Below are 19806 nucleotides of genomic sequence, written 5' to 3'. Positions count from 1 at the left end.
GAAACTCTGGTCCTTTTACCTTTGAGGATGAGAAGGGGCAAAGTGACCACTTTTTTCCATGCATTAATGCCTGCATTGTTCAAATTAGACAAGTTTGTTGCACCAAATTGTGTATTTTTTCGTGATAAAAATAAAGCGGAGATCACGAGGAATCGCATACACACACAAAAAAATAATACACAAATAAAGCAGATCGTGCACTTTTAACTGTATAATGTAGAGGACACAGCTTTTGTGCCTCAGCGTGATTAAGTAGAGCGTCGAAGTGCATAATCTCGTCAATAATAATAATAATAATAATAATAATCATCATCATATGTAGTGTTTTGTGTTATTCGCAATATTTAAGAGCACATATATGCCGTTTTCCGAAAGTTATTCGTTTACAAAGATTGTTGCCATCTGATAAAAAAAAAAAAAAAAAAAAAAAAAAAACAGAGAATCACAAAAATACGTCATATTTTGTAATCTTAGCCTATTCAAGCCACAGTAAAATAATGACAAGGCACAACTTCAACAAATAGCCTATATGCCTAAACTTAAAGATGTAAAAACTCAAGTGAAAAGGTTTTTTTTTTTTTTTTTTTTTTTTTTTTTTTTTAATGCCACAAGTAGCAAGTAGTCAAGTCTATGTTTGCATTTTCACATTGGTCAATTATATTGTGCTAGGCAAGTTGGCAAAAAACTTGTGATGCAGTCTTGCCTTTCCCACACGACGAGATTCAAACTAAAATAAATTCAGATCTCAAAAACAACTGAAAAAAACCCTTTTGAAAAAGAATATAAGGATGTTTAAGTGTATAAGCAGGCGGGAAACTTCTAGACAACAAATTTATTATTTTAAATCTGATATATTAAGTTCAAGATTTAATTTGTATTTGTCATTTTATTTCATGTATTTATTTTTATTTTTTTTGTAGTATATTTTAAACAAGTTCTTCTTCTGTTTTATAATTAATAGATTAATTTCTTGTTAACTATCCGCTTAAATATCCGCACAAGACGGCTAACTCAGAAGAACTTGCGGAAAGTGTTAACATTTCATTCCTTAATCCAATGTGTATCATACGCATTTATTTCTGCACTATGTATAAAGGCTACTGAAGCGTTTGAAAATTTCTTCTAGAGCATTCTAGAGATTTTGGACAGCAATCTCCATAATTCAGGCTGCATGATATTTTTCTACTTTTAGCTGTCTTCCTATAGCCTACACTCTTGAAAATGAAGGTGTTTCAAAAGGTCCTTCACAGCGATGCCATAGAAGAACCATTTTTGGTTCCACAAAGAACCATTCAGTCAAAGGTTCTTTAAAAAGCCATCGCTTTCTTGCCTTTTTAAAATCTAAAGAACCTTCTTTCGTTACAAAGAACCTTTTGTGAGGAAGAAAGGTTCTTCAGATGTTAAAGGTTCTTTATGGATCCATTCAGACAAAAGGGTTCTTCTGGCATCGTGAAGCACATTTATTTTTAAGAGTGTAGCCACTGATAATGAGCGCACGAATTGTGCATATAGTCGCACGATGAGAAACATGTACAAATATGTGTGGGTTAAGATCAATAGTGCATATGCCTACGTCTAACAATTTTTACTGCAAACGTTAGGAATGCATATCTTTTAAAATATTTGTATCAGCCGTTTCTTAAGCATTATCAATAAATTGGATTCGCTCATTTGTGTAGAACAAAAAACAATAGTCTACTACAAATCACACTTGTGAAGCAATGTTTGGGACACACCAGCTCATTATATCAGAGGGCTGTTACTGTCTCGTTATCACTCATTAGAAGATTATGAATCAAATATATGCATGGAAATTATCTGTTTGGATTTTCGTGCTCATGACGGATCTTGAATGGCCACAGAGCCGAGGCAGTAGAAATTGCGTCATTATATTATCTCCTGGCGGAACCGTGATTTTAACACAACGGTTCGCACGCTACAGTGTTTGAAGCCCTGGGTTATCATGTGCTATATTTAGTTCCTGTGTTCCTAGATATAGCTATGACTTGAAGACTCTGTCTAGTGGCCTGTGGAGTCCAAGTTTTGATTTTATTAAAGGAGATCTATAGTCTGGTATGAAACTGAAATGAGAGGATGTCATTATTTATGAGTTTCCTAACGTCCAAGAAAGAGAACAACACTCAGTTATCTTCACTGTCAGACTCACGTTTGTCTTCAGCGCTACAATCCAACCATTCTTTGAAGAAACAGCCTAATCCAACACCAACCAAACATCAAATAAAAGTCAGTGGATGAACTGGCACGTGTTAAATATTTGACGAGCACGTTCACGTTGTCGTTCACAGCGAGCAGCGTATATTTCTAAAGCCACGGATTTGCAGGCCATGGCAGGTCCGTCTTGTCAAGCCACACAAACACAAACAAACGACACGTATAAGGCCTATATGACTTCTCATTACAAACGTTAACGTCCCATCAAATGAAATCCTCTGGGTTTTGCATGTCATGTATCTGTTTTAGGCTAAGTGCTTTTTTATCTCCATCCTTTAACTAATGGACACCAAAGCTTTCATTTAGGCTATGTAAAAAATCACAATATTCTCTCTATTTTATTGTTAATTTAAGACATTTTAGTTGTTACATATCTACACACTGTTAAATCAAATAAAAACCTGATTCGATAAAAACAAGCTGTAGACTTACAATAAAACACATGAACACATCACTGCAAATGCTCCCTGATATAACACAAGTAGCCTACATCACGGAGACATCTATTTGACGTCTGCATTTACATCTGCAAGACGATTTTTTTTTTAGAGTGTTTGCTCATGTGCAATATCCGATGTCAAATAGGCGTTAAGAAAATGTCTTTAAGATGTTTATGATTAAGAATGTGTGTAAAACATACAGACGTCTATCAGATGTTTGTACACGGCACATCTTGCACACGTAGGCTACATGTGCTGCCCCGTGTAGGCTACAATTAGACGACACGCGCACCTACTGTATTATACCTACAGCTATGTGCGTTTAAAATGTCCCCTCATTCAAGAATGCAGAGCTTCTGAAGGGAGGGTGGGTGGGGGTGATGTGGGGTGCAGTTATACTGTGGGTGGACCGATATTGTCACGGCAGTGCGTGTCCACATCGCAAGCCGACCCATATTACCTACGTGGTTCGTCCCAGCGCTTCCGTTCTCCAGCGCAGCGCACAGGGTTTGACCATTAGAGAAACAGACAGAGAGAAAGAAAGAGAGCGAGGGAGGGAGGAGGAGATCGTGCTTCTTTTCTCGAGGAATACTAGACAGAGCCTACTAAAGGGAAGAAGAAGGGCTGCTGTGCTCTGGAGGCTTGAGAACTGCCATTAGCGCAAGTCCATCACCACCACATGAAGAAAGATTCGCATTATTAATCGATATATACTCACGTGGACGCTTGCTGGACGAAGATCCTTGCATCAACGAGGAAATCCATGGGAGCACAGAGCAGAATCTCGTGAGCTACACAATTGGAATATATTTGACATTCAAAGGGAAGTTCGCTATCAAACCGAGAATATTTGAACTGACACGAGCGTTTTGTACCGTTTCAGGGATTTGTAAAACTCTGCCTTGCATCGGAATTTAAGGTAATGTCAGTTTCTTCGGCTTCATCTGATTCATTTAGAGTTGTTGCACTACAGGCCATCTCTACAGACATTGCTTACAGAAAAAAAAAAAAAAGCATCGGGATACATAACTGCGACATCTGTGACACATAGTAGCTGTAATTGTGGTAACATCGAGAAATATTCGGCTATTTATCAAACACTTGTACTGGGGATTTGTGCCTGAGTCAAAGAAAGTTCTAATAGAGGCCCGTGCGATGATTTTATTCCTGTCTTGGATAGGAGCATGATGGAAAAGAGTAGGACTAAGAGTTTAAAATGGGCTATCTATATGTTCAGGCATATGCCTTGTGTATATTAATGTGATGTATGTGTTTGTGTTCAAAGAAAGTTGTCTTGACCTGGATAATTTATTTGAGCAGACAATTTCAAAATGATAAGCACTGGACTGTTTTTATGGGACCGTATCGAAGTGTAGCCTATTCATTAATACTGTTTCGAGATTTTGATTAATATCGTAGTAGATTTCGTTTGTTGTTGAAAGTTATCATAAAAGGGTTAGACCTAGGGTAAGAATTTATGGCATTACAATCAAGGACGTACTTGTAAATAAAGTAATGCAAAATAGTCTGAAGGGAACTGAAAAACTGAAATGCTTGTTTGAAAAAGAAGTGATGTTTTTCTTCTTTTTCTTCTTCTGTTATTCAGGCCTCGCGGTCGCAGTAGTTCTCAGGCCCTTCTGACATGGCGGACAGCGAAGACACCTTTCGGCTCCAAAACTCTCCGAGTGACACCGAGTCAAAAGAATTACCAAACAATAGTAAACCAGACAAGCAGAATGGAGCCGTTAGCAAATCTCCGTCATCACAGACAACTTACATTCAACAGGTAACTAGGCTACTACTGTTATTCTTGTGCGTGTGTGTGTGCGCGCGCGTGTGTGTGTGTGTGTGGCTACTTGACCAAAACTTCTAAGATGAAACTTGTACCCAGAAGTGAGCCAAATCTTCCTCTTAATACCTCATTTGGGGACGTCCTTATTTGTAAAACTATTAAAAATCTATATGATAAATATGTTTTAAAAGTGAGGGTGTGTGTTATAGTATTTATACCTAGCTATATATAAAAGCAGCAGAAGTATGTCGGATGTCCAGATTTGGACTGCTAGGTTAGAGATGACTGGCAGATCTGAGTCAAGTTGATCAGCCGCTGACCTGAGAATATTAATAACGCTGTGCAGTAATTTCATCAATTACTGTTGATCAGAGAGTTATCAAAGCAAAACATACTTCTTACAGAGGCTACACGAGTGCTATCGAAAAGCATTCAAATATGGACTGACAGAATTATCTAACTAAATATTGCTACTACAAGTAGGCTAATTCCGTGTACACGAACGTGTGTACGAGCTTTTGAAAATCTGGCTCCGCGTAGATGTAAGAATAGTTGACAGTCGCCTAACTAGTACACACACACACACACACACACACACACACACACACACACACACACACACACACACACACACATATGTTTATATATATATATATATATATATATATATATATATATATATATATATATATATATATATATATATCATTCCATGATGATTCGACAAATATTCGTTAAGTTAAAGCAATCCAATTGTGTGTTTGAGTTTTAGCTTAGGCTACTCAAGGATTCACATTAAGTGCTACTAGCATGCTTATGTAGCGTAGTCCTACTAACTTAAACTTTTACTAACTTACTTTTGCAGTTTATGAATAAAAACATATTCTGCGTTTACAGTGATTTACTCTAGTCCAACATTTGGAGTGGCAGCACCGTTATTAATGCTTGAAAAGCTGCTAGTATCTGCATTCGTTGCGTTCATTCTCCATGTCTGCATCTGTCTGTTTAAAGGGAATGGAAGGGATAAAAGTTTACTTGCACGAGCGAGAGTTGTGGACCAAGTTTCATGAAGTGGGAACTGAAATGATCATCACCAAAGCAGGGAGGTAAGACACAAATATTTACAAATGATTCGAAAATGCATTGCATAGCCTATGTAGTTCTCGGATAACCTATATAAAAATAAAAAAACGAACACAAAGAATACTTATGAATTTATCATTACAATCGTTATAATACTAATTCGCCTATTATTAAAAAATATATAATACTAACTGAACAATATTCATTATAAATGAATCTATTATTTTATATATTTTTCCTACTGCAATGGACGTATTAAGATTTTCTTTTTTTTTTCCATTTTGATTTTTAACGGCACAGTGTGGTTTGCCTGGGGGTATAGCTCAACGTTATTTATATTATTAATTATTATTTATATTATTTAGTATTATTTATATTTTGAATTATTTGTTTTTATTAAGAATGTATTTTGAAAGTTTCAGATTACAACATTTTGCAATGTTAGCAGTAAGATAATTCCAGTAAATATGTAGGCCTCAGAATTAGTTTGACTCCATAATTTAAGATTAGTTTTTATGCGAATTATTATGCATAATTATTATTATTGATGCAGATTTGTCCAATATTGTTAAAGTTATGCACCAAACTTAGGTCTCACTTTAAAACTTTAAGAGCATTTATTTATTAGCATCGCATAGCCTACTAACAGCATTGTCTCTGAAATATAGAGTTAAATAGGTTTGTTAGTCTGTTTTAAGGTTACTTACTAACTGTTAATAAGCTAGCAGCAGTGAGGTGGTTTAGATCTGCACTATTGTTATTCTTCTCTGTTTGCTGAGAAGTGTTAGAAAATATTAGTTAGTTAAAAGTTAGTGTTTCAGAAAGTGTGTAGTCCTCTTTCATTAACAATCAGATGCGGGTTAAAAAATGAAATCAGTGGGCATGAACTCCTCACTACGACTTTTTCGTTGCTTGACATAGGATCAGTGTGAGAGGATAAAAAGATCGAGAAATACCGAGATCATCGCTGGAAATTATGTTGATGTTTAACGTTATAATTGCCTCAATGAGTCCGTATGCAAGATAGTAAATTGTCTCGCAGTTCTTGTCCTGTATTATTCATAATAGTCACATCGCGGCAGCTTTCAAAAACTGGTTTTCTCTCTGCACACACTGCTGGCTTTTGTATCGTTTCCCAGTCAGTGCAGTAAAAAGAAAAAAAAATAATAATATAAAAAGAAAAAGAAAAACATTACATTACCTACCCTATCGATCTGGATTAATAAAATGAACACGCCACGTTTCCTAGTCAGTGCAGTAAAAAAAAAAAAAAAAAAAAACCTTTTATAAACACTACCTTATCGTGCTGGAATAATAAAATGAACACACCACGGTTTTTTTTTTTTTTCTTCTTTCTTGTCTTTTTTTTTTTTAAATAGGCCTACTTTATTTCTTAAAGTGAACACATTAAAATATGAAAATGGCCCACTGAAAGTAAATTGCTTTTATTGCTTTCTCACACTTTCATAATTTTATTCATCAATATACCATTGTTTTTGTTTCTTGATTTTAAAATGTCCTCTTATAATCTACGCCCTCGGTAAAATGAATCTGAATCAAGATTTAGCATTTTAGCATTCATGGAACTAGTAAACTATCTAGCTACTGAAAGTGTAGTCGACTCGCCGATCAATAACTTTTTTTGTGGATTGATCGTCTCCATGAGTACGTTTGAGAATAAATATTATAGGCTGGTTTAAAATGATTGATTTAGGCTATATGTGTATTTTAAATGAGAAGCTATAATCTGTTTTCTCCTGTAACAAATCTAGAATGAAGTAAAAAAATTAATTGTAGTAGGAGTATGTCAGCATAATTTAATAAAAGCTTAAACACATCTTGTAGGCAATCCGTGCTGTAATATTTTCCCATTTTTATCCACAGGCGGATGTTCCCAAGCTTCAAAGTGAAGGTCACCGGCTTGAACCCAAAAACTAAATACATTCTGCTGATGGATGTTGTGCCAGCGGACGACCACCGCTATAAGTTCGCCGATAACAAATGGTTCGTGAGTCAATTGTTTTATTAAGAGACAAAGTTACTAATGCAGGTTATTTATTTGCCTATTTTATTTCTGACATTACTTTTTTTCACTCAAGTAGATGGCTTCTGGAAGATTTTCAAAGTCATTTAAAGCAAACGTTTAAAGTTTTCAATTGTCCATAGCCACCTTCTAGCACTAAAGAGAACCTTCTCAAATGTTCCTGACAAGACCTGTCAGATCATCAAGCTGGTGCAACACATTCATATTAGTCAAATAATACAGTTCGGATCATTCATTCTTAAGTGCAGAGCAGAGGGACACAGACTAATTAAAGAAAGCAGTGTCCATTAAATTATTGTTAAAATAATTTTTACATTTCAGTTTAAACAATTGAAACTTTAAAATGTTTAAGTTAAGGATGAGAAAAAATCACTTTCGCATTTCTGTACAGACAATTCCATCTGCTGCACTACTTGTTTTATTTTCCTTTTTTTTTTTTTAAGGGTCAGTGGTTTTAAATTGTTGAGGTTATTGAGGGAGGATGTCCACAAGCCAATATCCCTGATAATTACCCATTCAGTGCAAGCTCTGGAACTAATGGCCCTCTTGATTAACCATCATCTTAGCCATTGACCAAATTAACCGGTCTTTGAAAGACATTATGTAGGCTACAATACAGTGATGCATGATGAATGGGAGGTAGTAGGCTGGATCACATTTCGATTGCAATAAAGGAAACATCTTTTAGTTTTAATGAAATTATCCTTGTAATAATTAATGCATGGACAAATAAACAGAATCTCAAACCTGTCACAGTGACTTCCCTAAGACAGCAGAGAGCAACATCAATGCTCACTTGACAAAAAAAGTTAAAAGTGACATAAAATATTTAATGTATTATAGACTACAGCATTTAGGGAAGTCAATGTGTATTTACAATGAAGCAAAGGCATGCATAAATCAGAGAATAAATTGTGTTTAAAATGCTGTGTTTTGCACTACAACTCAGGTCTGTGACAGGGAAAGCAGAGCCTGCGATGCCGGGACGGCTGTACGTGCATCCAGATTCCCCAGCCACTGGAGCGCACTGGATGCGCCAACTGGTGTCTTTCCAGAAGCTTAAATTAACAAACAACCACCTTGATCCCTTCGGACATGTGAGTGAATAACTGATTCATGCATCTGCTTTGAAACATTTTGTTTGAATAAACAAATATATTACTGACAAAATAGTGTAGCTACTTGATATCAGCACAAAAAACACAAGAATGACAGCAGAGAAAGAGGATTTGAGTTTTAAAGGGTCACACATGTCGATCTGATCAGGTAGTGTTGTGGGTGAATTGTATCGAGGCTCTAGATCAGGATATCCACCCCTGAAGAGGTGCTACTGACAAAAGCCAGATCAGTGTAATGACCGAAACACATCTTAAATCCGGTAATGATAATTGGGACTTTCCACTTTCACCCTAATGCACAGTGAACTAATATAGACAAGTTTTTTTGCTATTGCAAGCTGAGCTGTTCAATAGTTGCTTTAAAAGTTGCATTTAAAAGAGCAGGAGGTTCAACATTTTTCGGATTTCTGGACACGCCATATCACCTTAAGCGTCAGATTAGAAAACGAAGTTTTGTGTCTGTGTCTGAACAGATGGTGCTTAGATGTCTCATATGCATATCTGTGACTGCAAGCAGTTTGCTGTTTAGCTCTGATCACAAGGTTGAGGTCGATCAGGCTTGTTTTCCTGCCAAACCTCAGCTGGTAGAATGAAATAGGAAACTGGAATGTGAGCCGAGTTGTAAATTTCTGTCCAGAATGCATTTTTGATTGGTTGCAGTGGTTCTTGGCAATGCCCCCTTTTGTGCTGAAATAGTGCCTTGGGATTTATAAATGAAATACGGCTTCTCGACCAAAATAACAATCTGTCGGTTTGTTGTTCCAGGTGGCTGAAATAATTTCAGACCTATTTATAATTACTAGTCTCAGAAACAGGGCTGCAATAAGAACTTGTTAGGCAATACATAAAACAAGCCAATAGTTGAGAACTCTGTCTTAATTAGGCTCCGATGATGAGATAAAGATGTCTGAAAAGAACTCAGAATAATTTCCTTGTGGATAACTTACAAAGCATGCACCCAGTAAAAGCCATAGTTAACTTGCGAGGATGGGAACACAGTTTGAATTTTCCAAGTGAAAGACGGTTTTCGATGGAAGCGAACTACAACTTTGGCTTTGATCATTTTAGTACCATTCATCAAGCGCTCGTAGGCCCACACATTCTTTGTCTCTTGTAGCCATCCAGAAATATTTGAGTCAAAATGGCGGAGTTTGGATAACTGTGCTTCAAACTGTTTATATTTGATGACAGAGTGTGATGAGTGATGGACAGAGGTATACAAAGGCTGTTAATCTGCAGTGTTTCAGAGTCGCTGTGATGTCGGCAACATGAAAGAGCGGGGCAACATTCATGGCCCTCAGTGATCGCTCACTATCATGAAAAACTATCATACACTGTAGGGGCAAATGGGACATCAGGGCATCCCCAGATCAGACAAATACTGCATTCCCAGTGGGTGGTCCCACAAAAAAAAAAATTTTTTCTCATGTCCATACAGTTCTCCAAATATTCTTATATGTCCCACTCAGCTTTTTGCCAAAACTGTGTGCCTGCAGTCCTTGTTTAATCTAAGTAGGCCGACAGTGTGTGTGGCTATGTGCCAGGTGCTTCACAAAACTGTGAATTATTTCATTTTGACATCACAGATATTACAGCAATGCAATTTGTCTTTTACTTTCAACAATAAATCATCCTGTGGATCTTGAGCAAAAAGCAATATTCTCCGCTGAGAGCTGTGTTTAAAGTTTACAGTGAGCCCTGCTTTCCAAGTCTCAGTGTTGTGTTGAGCCAAGAGCCGCTCGGAGAGAGAGGACTGATGCCACTGATCAAAGCAGAAACGCTGCAGTTGTTTGGAGAATGCATGCGAGGGGAAAACATGAACATGGAAAATAGGAATGCATGTGTGTGTGTAAACTTGGCATGATAAGCCAGAATGCATAGTTTAGACAAAATCCACTTAGAGTAGAGTAGCCTACATAACACACACACACACACACACACACACACACACACACACACACACACACACACACTTGACAGAAACAACCCACAGAGCCAACAAGAACTTGGACAAAAGTGATTGTAATAATATTCTTCTTAAGACTCATACTCAAGACAAGTGACCACTGCAAAACAGCTACTACAGATCAGTTTTCAGCACTACTGTACAACTTTTGTTTGGTAGACAGCTTTTCAGTCTCGTTTGAACAGTGAATAGCATTTGGAAATGCTAGAGATGGAGAAAACAGTTTTGCTTGTATTAAAACATGCTAAAAGAGAATAATGGAGACATTGTTTAGTAAAGTGTCTCTAGAAATCCGAGAGTACAATTAGGATTGCCATAGAGCTAATTATTGAAATGGAGAAAGTGTTTAAAAAGTGTTTAAAAACGCAGCTGAAAGCAAGAAGAAAAGAGTTCAGAGAGTTCATAACTTAATAAGTGATGTTATTTCGCAATCATATTAATCAAGCATGGTGTGATCATTTTATATAAAATCTCTAATATATTTACTGTCTGTAATCGAAAAATATCAGTTTAATAATGTACATGTGGATGCGAGGTGTCTTCTTATATTTGCGCTCTATTTCTTGTTTTCAGATCATCCTGAATTCCATGCATAAATATCAACCGAGGATCCACATCGTAAAGGCAGATGAAAATAACGGATTTGGATCCAAAAACACCGCTTTCTGCACTCATGTGTTCCCAGAAACGGCTTTCATTGCAGTCACATCTTACCAAAACCATAAGGTAAGACGATAGACGGGAAAAATGAGGGACGAGAATTTTAGGTTATCGTGCTGTGATCATTTTTAGCATTTTAAACAATAGATAAAAAAAGACTCGATATTGTGAATCTACGAAATTATAGAATTTTTCTATAATCTGTTTTAGGAAAGTGACAAAAATTCGATTTATAATTACTTTTTGATAGAATGATTCCAGCCCAGTTACTCGTAACGCCATGCATGACAACAGCTTGATTTCATTAGGGGCTACGCAGATTTGCCCAAAGATAATTATTTGTGTTGCTAGCAAAATATTGTTACTAATTGTAACTGTTAATTCATCGGATACGGATTTATAATATTCAATAATAAGCATTTATAAATCTATTTATTTACTTTACCTGTGGGTTTTTTCTGAATTCAGAAAAGGGATCAGTTCAAAGGCCGGTTAAGTGATTTTCTTTAAAACTCGTCTAGCATCAATTGAAAGTCTGCCTTTATTACAGTTAATAATGTAATTCGTTTATTGTTACATATAGAAATCAGCGTGAAACAACATCATATTTTACTTAGCCTATAAAAAAAAAATTAAGAAAAAAAAGTCCGACATTAGTCAGCTGTTATATTTCTCAGAATATTACAATTTCGATTTAGTGTTTAAGTCTAGTTCCAACCATGATATTTCTACTTCGTCATTATGAGCTCGTTGACTGAACATGATATAAAAGTGGGAAAAAGTCGTTTGTGAAAAGAACTAAATAAAGAGATAAATGACTGTACGCCTAACAATATGCACAGTGTGTCCTTAATAAATGATTACATTAGGCCTATTTGCTTATTAATAAAGTTCATATGCATGTTTGTGTTTTTGTCCCACTTGTTGCACTTCTGGATAGACAGTTGTTAATGTAACTTTTGTCCAGTTAATAACTCGTTTTTCGTTGCAGTCAAACAGCCCAAATAGTTGAAAGTGCGTATCATATTTGCAAATAAGAATATAAAGATGGACGTTTCGGGTGAGTCTAACACTCATCTGGATAGCAGGTTTGTGTAATAGGCTATATGATTTGACTGATGTGAGGAAGAACATCGATCTGCCCACATTTAGCAGACTTTATTTTAGACCGCTTTTATGTATGCTGCCACTATTTATTCATTGAATGCAATTAGAGTAAAACAGCAGGACGGTCATAGATGAGTTTGGCTGAGATGAAGTGCATAAGTTGTTGTTTCTTCGTCCTTGCTTTTATCACAAAAATACAAATTCTGTTTTTTAATTAACGGACATGATTAGGTTTCTTAATTATTTACACTGCTAAAATTTTCACCGCTTATTACTTTTACTTGTAACCAATCATGTAACCTTTATTGCACCACCAGTTACAAAAGTTAAAACACAATTTACTAGAGCATATGACACATATTGTTTATTATATATTATTCCTCCTATAGACTATATACATAACCTGCTGCTGTAGCGCGCGGTCCTTTTTTCCAAGATTTAATAAACCCGCACTTCAGTTAATTGAATTGATCAGTGAAGAAGAAAAAAAAAACGGAGCAATAAAGTGAAGAAAAATAAGAGGATAGATATAAACTGAATAAATGTAAAGACGAAAACAACAGGTAACTGTAGTGGCCAAACAACTCGAAAGAATTCGCATCAAAGCGCCGTCAAGTCAGGTCGAAAAGGACACTGACATATTTGGAAAAATGTTAGTTTGCACTTTTAAAAGGGGCATCAAATTGTAATACAAAACCACTCAGTTTTGTGAAGTCTGCCAAGCACATGCGTTTATGAGAGCTCAAAGGTGCGTCACAACATGCCATTTTATTTTTATATATTTTCTTACAAGGTCTCATCTCAAGTGAGAGCCAAAGTAGTGTCAAAGATCAGGTCCTGTTAGGAAACACACCACAACAGCCAAAAACAAAACCCCTGCAGATACAGTGAGTCTCATTAAAAGACTCGCTCCCTAAAATCACCTCAGACCCGCCAGAAATCTCTCTTTACACTCGCATCATGCCAAATTGCTTTTGTTAATTTAGCAGTGGTACTTGGGATTAACCTTATATACAAACCTTTGCGAACTATATTTTAAAGACTTTTATAATTTAAGTAAATGTCTGTTTTCAGTAACATATAACATATAAAGTTGAAATATTTACAGATTATTACTAATAATAATTTGATCCCTTAACAATCAATGGGATTCAAATATGGTTAAAAGTAATTAAAAAAATAAAAAATAAAGTTATCATTTAGTAAATTATTAGTTTTAAATAAATGCTGTTTACAAAATACAAAATATTTTACGTTGACCTAACAAATTATATTTCACAGATTTCACAGAAGATGACAAGATTAACATTGATTATCTGTGCTTCTTGTGTAGAATTATTAGAAAAACAATTCAGTTTTATGTAAGACAAAAATCTACACCAATCTTTAACCAAACTGACAGATGTCAGTTTCTAAATTCTGGCAAAAAAAATAAAAATAAAAATAAAAAAAAACTTAAATTCAAGATTTCATCTTTTCATCATCTGCTGATCAAGCAGAGAAATCCACTAGAATAATTTGTCAGTTTTCACCCAGCGCATCTCATTATGCTCATTTTTAGACCTTGTGCAATAAAATATTCTATTAGACCTGGTTTCAAAGACAAGACTAAAGGGATTGTTCCAGTGGGTTACCTCATTAACAGAAACTTACAAAGCAATCAGTCGTTCAGTGCAGAACAGTGGTCAGTGCAAATTCACAAATTCATTACTACACAGTAAAAAGGCAGCAAAAGCCAATCATCTATACATCTTCTTTTGAATTTTCTTTTACTCTGGCAGGATGCATCAATTAGAAATAAAACAATGTCCTGTGGGCTCTAAGATGTCATGTTCTCATGTCATTAATAACAAGATATCTGGAGTTCAGATCAGGTTGAGAATCTCATTGTTTGTTTTAAGTGAAAGTAGAGACTACAGCAGTATTTAAACAGTGGATACAGGTGCTGAAGACAAACACTGAAGCAGGGTGACACTAGTGTGTTGGCTGTTTTACAGATCACCCAGCTGAAGATCGAGAACAATCCCTTTGCCAAGGGCTTTCGTGGAAGTGATGATATGGAGCTGCATCGCATGTCAAGAATGCAGAGGTGGGTCTGTGAAAAGTGGCATTTACATGAGCGAGTGCTTGCGTAGAGTTAATTACAGTGATAAACAAACCTATCCTAGCAGCTCAGGTTAGGAGCTCCCTCTTTATATAGGTGTACACATAGGCACTCTGAATATACTCACAGCAGGCCTGACAGGAGACCTGACCAGCACTGTCTGATGGGCAGTTAGATTAAAACTAAACAGGGCAGTGCTGATCAATCCACAAACACTCACCCAGCACAGATACAAACCAGAGACCACTGCTTCCACAAAGGCAGTGCTCTTGACTGAGGGGACACTTGTTATTTGAGTGTTTCTCTTGAAAACCGTCCACTCTCGGAGCTGCTGACTCCCATTTGACTGGCCTTCAACCATGGCAATATCTCTTTTTCAGCTCTGTGTAGTTGTGATATAGTTGGTCCAGCGGAGGCAAAGACCACATGGCTCGTGTTCTTATTTTCTCCAGATGACTGCAGTATAGAGTGCGGAAAAACACATTTTCAAAGCAGAAAATCTGGTCGTATGGCCCACAGCAGCCAACACAGGCGTTGTCCACTCAAAAATGACAGACTTCATAATACACTAGGAAAAAATGTCAATACTTTTTCCATACCGTAGTTAACTTTGTCTGTTGTTACTTTCAAACAAGCAGAGAAAGAATTGACTAATGTCTCCCATGAGAGCCTTCTATTGAGTTTCCAGATAATGACCTGAAGACTTTTAGACCCAACTAATGCCTGGACGGTTCTCCTACTGAATCGTTTACACAGCGCTGCTATTAACATGACTTTATGCATTCAGCAGAAGGTTTCCTCCAGAGGTGGTGTACAAGCAAGGAAACCGCTATTCGTTAACAAGAAAAGAGTAATACATCATAAAACTACAGAGAGAATAAAGAAACTCCACCATGGTGCTCTGTAGAAGTCAAAGGTCCTGATATCCTATCTGTCCTCCACTGTCAAACACTGAGACGAAGCAGGTCTGGTCTTAGTTAAACTCGGGCCAACTGAAAACCAGGTCAGTGGTTCAAAAGAAATAGCGTAGGAATTAAAGCAAAGTGCCTCTTACAACTTTCATTGATTAATTGGCATGGAAAAGCCCCCGTCGCAGACTGACGGCGAAGAGATTATTCCGGCGCAATGGTGTGTGTGCCGATGGTGGATGTGGTTAGTTACCAATGGAATGGTTTCAAGATCCCTGACTGAAAGACAGCATGTAAATGTATGCCATCACATGGCTCATGAAGTCTGTTCTGTTCCCTAAAGCACCAAGGAGTATCCGGTGGTCCCTCGCAGTACTGTACGTCAGCGGGTTGGCACCAGCCAGAGTCCGTTCGGCAGTGATGTCCAAGGTCTGTCTGCTCCTACCGCCATGAGCTCTCAGTACACCTGTGAGAACGGGGTCACGAGCACATCCCAGGACATGCTTCCTCAGTCGAGCTCTTACCCGCTGCCCCATGAACACAGCCAAGACTACCACTGCATTAAGAGGAAAGGTGGGTCCATCATGTCACTTGAAACTTTACCCTTTAGTTTTAATTATCGGATGGGATATTTCTAGACCAGTGGTTCTCAGCCGTATTCCTGGAGCCTGCATGTTACCTTAATCAAACACCCCTGATTCAGGTGGGTCAAGTACATGCAAAATGTGTAGTGTTGGGCTCCAGGCATGTGGATGAGAACCACTTCTCTAAATGGTGCTGAGTTCATTTCCATTCTATTTTATCTGTGCAGTTGAGGACGACCGTCACTCAGGAGAGCACTCGTACAAGAAGACCTACGTGGAAAGCTCATCTAGTGAGGACGATCACTACTATCGACCTGTTAGCTACTCTCAGTCTCTGGGTCTTAACGGCGCTCCCTACAGGGCCGAGTCTGGCCAGCGGCAAGCGTGCATGTATGCCAGCGCATCGCAATCCACCGAGCCCATGCCCAGCCTGGAAGACATCAGCTGCAACACCTGGGCGGGCGTCTCACCTTACGCCGGCTGCTCGGTGACCACCATGCAGCAGATGGAGCGACTGCCCTACCAGCACTTCTCAGCTCACTTCACCTCAGGAACCCTCGTTTCCAGATTGAGCGGCGTCGCAGGCCATGCCTCACCACAGCTGGGCGACACCCATGCGATGTACCAGGGTCCCATGTCCCATCAGTCGCTGGGCCGCCAGTGTAGTCCGAGTGCGGGAATTCAGTCGCCAACTGCCGGCCTGCAGGGCAACGAGTACTTGTACACTCATAGTATACCCCGCACCCTGTCCCCACACCAGTACCACACCGTGCACAGCGTAAGCATTATGCCTGACTGGAACGAGAGCAGCTAACTGGATTCTCTCAAGAAGCATAAGAGGAGGCAGGGAGCGTTTCTGCATATTTATATTTTTTATATCTACGCTGCCTTTGAGAGCTTGCGTCATAAACTTGTATCATAAACAGTTTGAGGCTAGTTCAACTGGCTGAGGCAGCAATGAATGTCTCATTGTTTGAGCAGGACAGTAACATGAGACATGTATTTCCATCATACAGACTGTATATCAGGGACAAATAACTATTCCCATTCAATGCAAAGACAAATGCACAAGGATTGCAGATTTATTGACAAACCTTTATAAAAAAAAAAAGAAAAGGATGACATAGTATTTGAAGAACCCAGTCCAGGTTTAAAGTACATTTTTCATTTCATTATCTGAGTTGTTTTAACTTTGTACTTTTAAAGTATGAGGCAATATATTATAGAACAAATGTTTGGGATCTTATGCTTGATGGTTTCTGTAAACCTGTATGGGAATCTGGTCAGTGAGCACCATCGGTCTCTCAAATCACAGCAGATCGGTTTAAGTGCTGATTGTTAGCTGGTCAAGACAAACACATTTTGGTGGTGCAGATTTTGTTCAGGGATGTATTACAAGTTTTTCCCACTTAAATCAGTTTTCACTGATTATTTATGTGTCTTTATGTCTATGAACTACCAGTAGGTCCATGATACAAAAAGACAGTAAAATAATTGGATAAATGAGCACTTTTTACAAAAATGTTAGCTGGAAATTGTGCAGCAGAGCACATAATACAAATGAACAGTACAAGAGATTGATAGTGTAATAGTACTTATAAGCTAGTTATCATCAGGGCCATACTGGCCCCAGTGTCTCTTTTAGGACACGGATGAGTAACATCTTTCACCAATTTTGCACCAATCACAGTGGGAATAACAAAAACATGTTATTCTAGAACATCTAAGATACAATATCTCATCAAACATTGGTAAGGGGATCTTGATTTTTATACACTTGTAGTAAGCAGATACTTCCTGTTAATAGTATTTATTTTTCTTGTATTTTAAAACTTTGTTACTTTACCTAAAAGGACGTTTGCTAGGTTGACTTTTTTCATTACTTTGAGTTTGGTAGACAAGCTTTTTTTTTTTTAGATGAAAAAGAGAGGGAGGGAAAATGCAGAAAAACATAATCATCAGTCTGGTTTGAAATTTTGAATGCCTACAATTAAATGTCAAAAACATGCAAACATGAATTACTTGGGTGTACATACAACAAAATGTACATAGAAAACAGAATAAATGTTAAATATTCTTCCTTGAATTCTGAGTTTATTTAATGCAACTCTACTGACTGTGGTGTAAATCCATGCCGTGATACAATGCCATACTATAAGCCTGTTAACACTTGACTCCGTGAATAACCTCAATGGATTTGAGGAATGAATTTTCAGACTTGGTAGACCTGAAGATTGCTAGAGTGATAAAACACCATTTAAATAACTGAAAAAAAAAAAAACTAATACTAACTATTACATAAAAACAAACATCATAGTGTTATCCTAGAAGGTAAAGCACATCCATTAAAATATGACAATCTTTTTCACTGATGAAGCCTTTTCAAGTGCTTCGTTTTGTTATCTGTTTGGTTGAGGAATGGCTTGCATTATTAGCAGATATTAATGATGGTCTTGACAAATTAGCACTTGTATAGAAAGTCCTTTGGATTAAAGGGGGTTTAACCAACAATTACATCCCTGAGCTGAGGCCTATCTCTAAATCTTCAACATGTCACCCTTAAGAAAACAGTCCATTCTGAGCCAGAATGGAGTTAACCATTGACCTCTAGTGGCAGTCGGTGGATCGCTGAACTGGTAAATGGAAAAAAATAGGAAAAGTCTGAAAAATGACACATGCATTCAGGCCAAAAGACAAATGGGAGCTTGTTTTGATTTGATAAAACAGTAGGATTAAGTTAAAAGGATAGAGTGTAAGAATAAAGAAAAAATATCTGGAAACCAAGAACTGTGTCAAGGTAAAAAAAATATATATAACTGATTTAAAAAATAATAATAATAATAATAAAAAATCCCAAAGAACAAGCCTACAAACATTTTTTCACATTTTTTTTTTTTTTTTTGCTGGAAGTAAAACATTGATTCAACACAAATCAAATGCTAGATTTTCGGTAACGTTACAATAAGGTTTTAGATGTTAACATTAGTTAACCACATTAGTTAACATGAACGAATAATGAACACTATTTTTACAGCATTTATGTTAATTTCAACATTTAGAAATAAAATGCATTAAATACAAATATAAATCAACAGTTGTATTTTTTTACATTAATGTACTATGAACTAACATGAACAAATGATTATATTTTTACTGACATTACAAAAGATCAATAAACACTTGCACTTACAATAAAAATGTATTGCTCATTGTTAGTTCATGTTACTTTATACATTAACTAATGTTAACAAATGGGAACTTATTTTTAAAGTATTCCCAGTTTTTTTTTTTGTTTTTTTTTTTTGTTTGTTTATAGTGATTCAAGAATTCCAAACAATGATTATGCATATGAAGTTTATAGTTGAGTACAGAATCACAGCTCTCACAACTGTTTATTAGTGTTTTTCAGTCGCTTGCCTCTCTCTGGTTCAGGACAGGTCTTTGGCCGAAACCGGTGACCTTCCCTGCAGACACCTTTGATCTGACTGATGGGGCCTCTCTGGACAACCTGCTCCTACGCATCCAGTCTTATCCCTCGCCGGGACCCTGCACAACCCCCAACCAGCCGGAGAAATTCATTAACCCTTTAGCCTCCCTGCCTCGTCCCTACTGCTTAACGGCTGATTTATGAGCTCGCCCCCCCACGCATCTTCCGATCAGCCAAACATGCATGTGTGACTCAAGATGGATTATACCGTAGGTTTCTGAGAAATGTTTTGAGACAGGCTATGTTTTTCAAAGGCAGGTTGACTGGACTAGCCGTCAGGG

General features: G+C 37.2%; 1 protein-coding gene across 1 annotated transcript; it reads left to right on the top strand.

The window, feature by feature from the left end:
• Positions 1-3118: 3118 nt before the first annotated feature.
• On the top strand, positions 3119-18127 carry LOC127992954 (T-box transcription factor TBX5-A-like). Its single transcript, XM_052591686.1, has 10 exons — positions 3119-3458; positions 3556-3591; positions 4279-4458; positions 5476-5570; positions 7432-7551; positions 8541-8688; positions 11249-11401; positions 14440-14531; positions 15798-16027; positions 16266-18127. The coding sequence occupies exons 3-10, from the start codon at positions 4315-4317 to the stop codon at positions 16850-16852; spliced, it is 1569 nt and encodes a 522-aa protein (XP_052447646.1). The 5' UTR covers positions 3119-3458; positions 3556-3591; positions 4279-4314; the 3' UTR covers positions 16853-18127.
• The last annotated feature ends 1679 nt before the right edge of the window (positions 18128-19806 follow it).

This window comes from Carassius gibelio, chromosome A5 (genome assembly GCF_023724105.1).
Source record: "Carassius gibelio isolate Cgi1373 ecotype wild population from Czech Republic chromosome A5, carGib1.2-hapl.c, whole genome shotgun sequence".
In the NCBI taxonomy this organism is placed as follows: domain Eukaryota; kingdom Metazoa; phylum Chordata; class Actinopteri; order Cypriniformes; family Cyprinidae; genus Carassius; species Carassius gibelio.
Note: the sequence above shows the minus strand (reverse complement) of the source record. Positions and strands in the feature narration are given on the sequence as shown.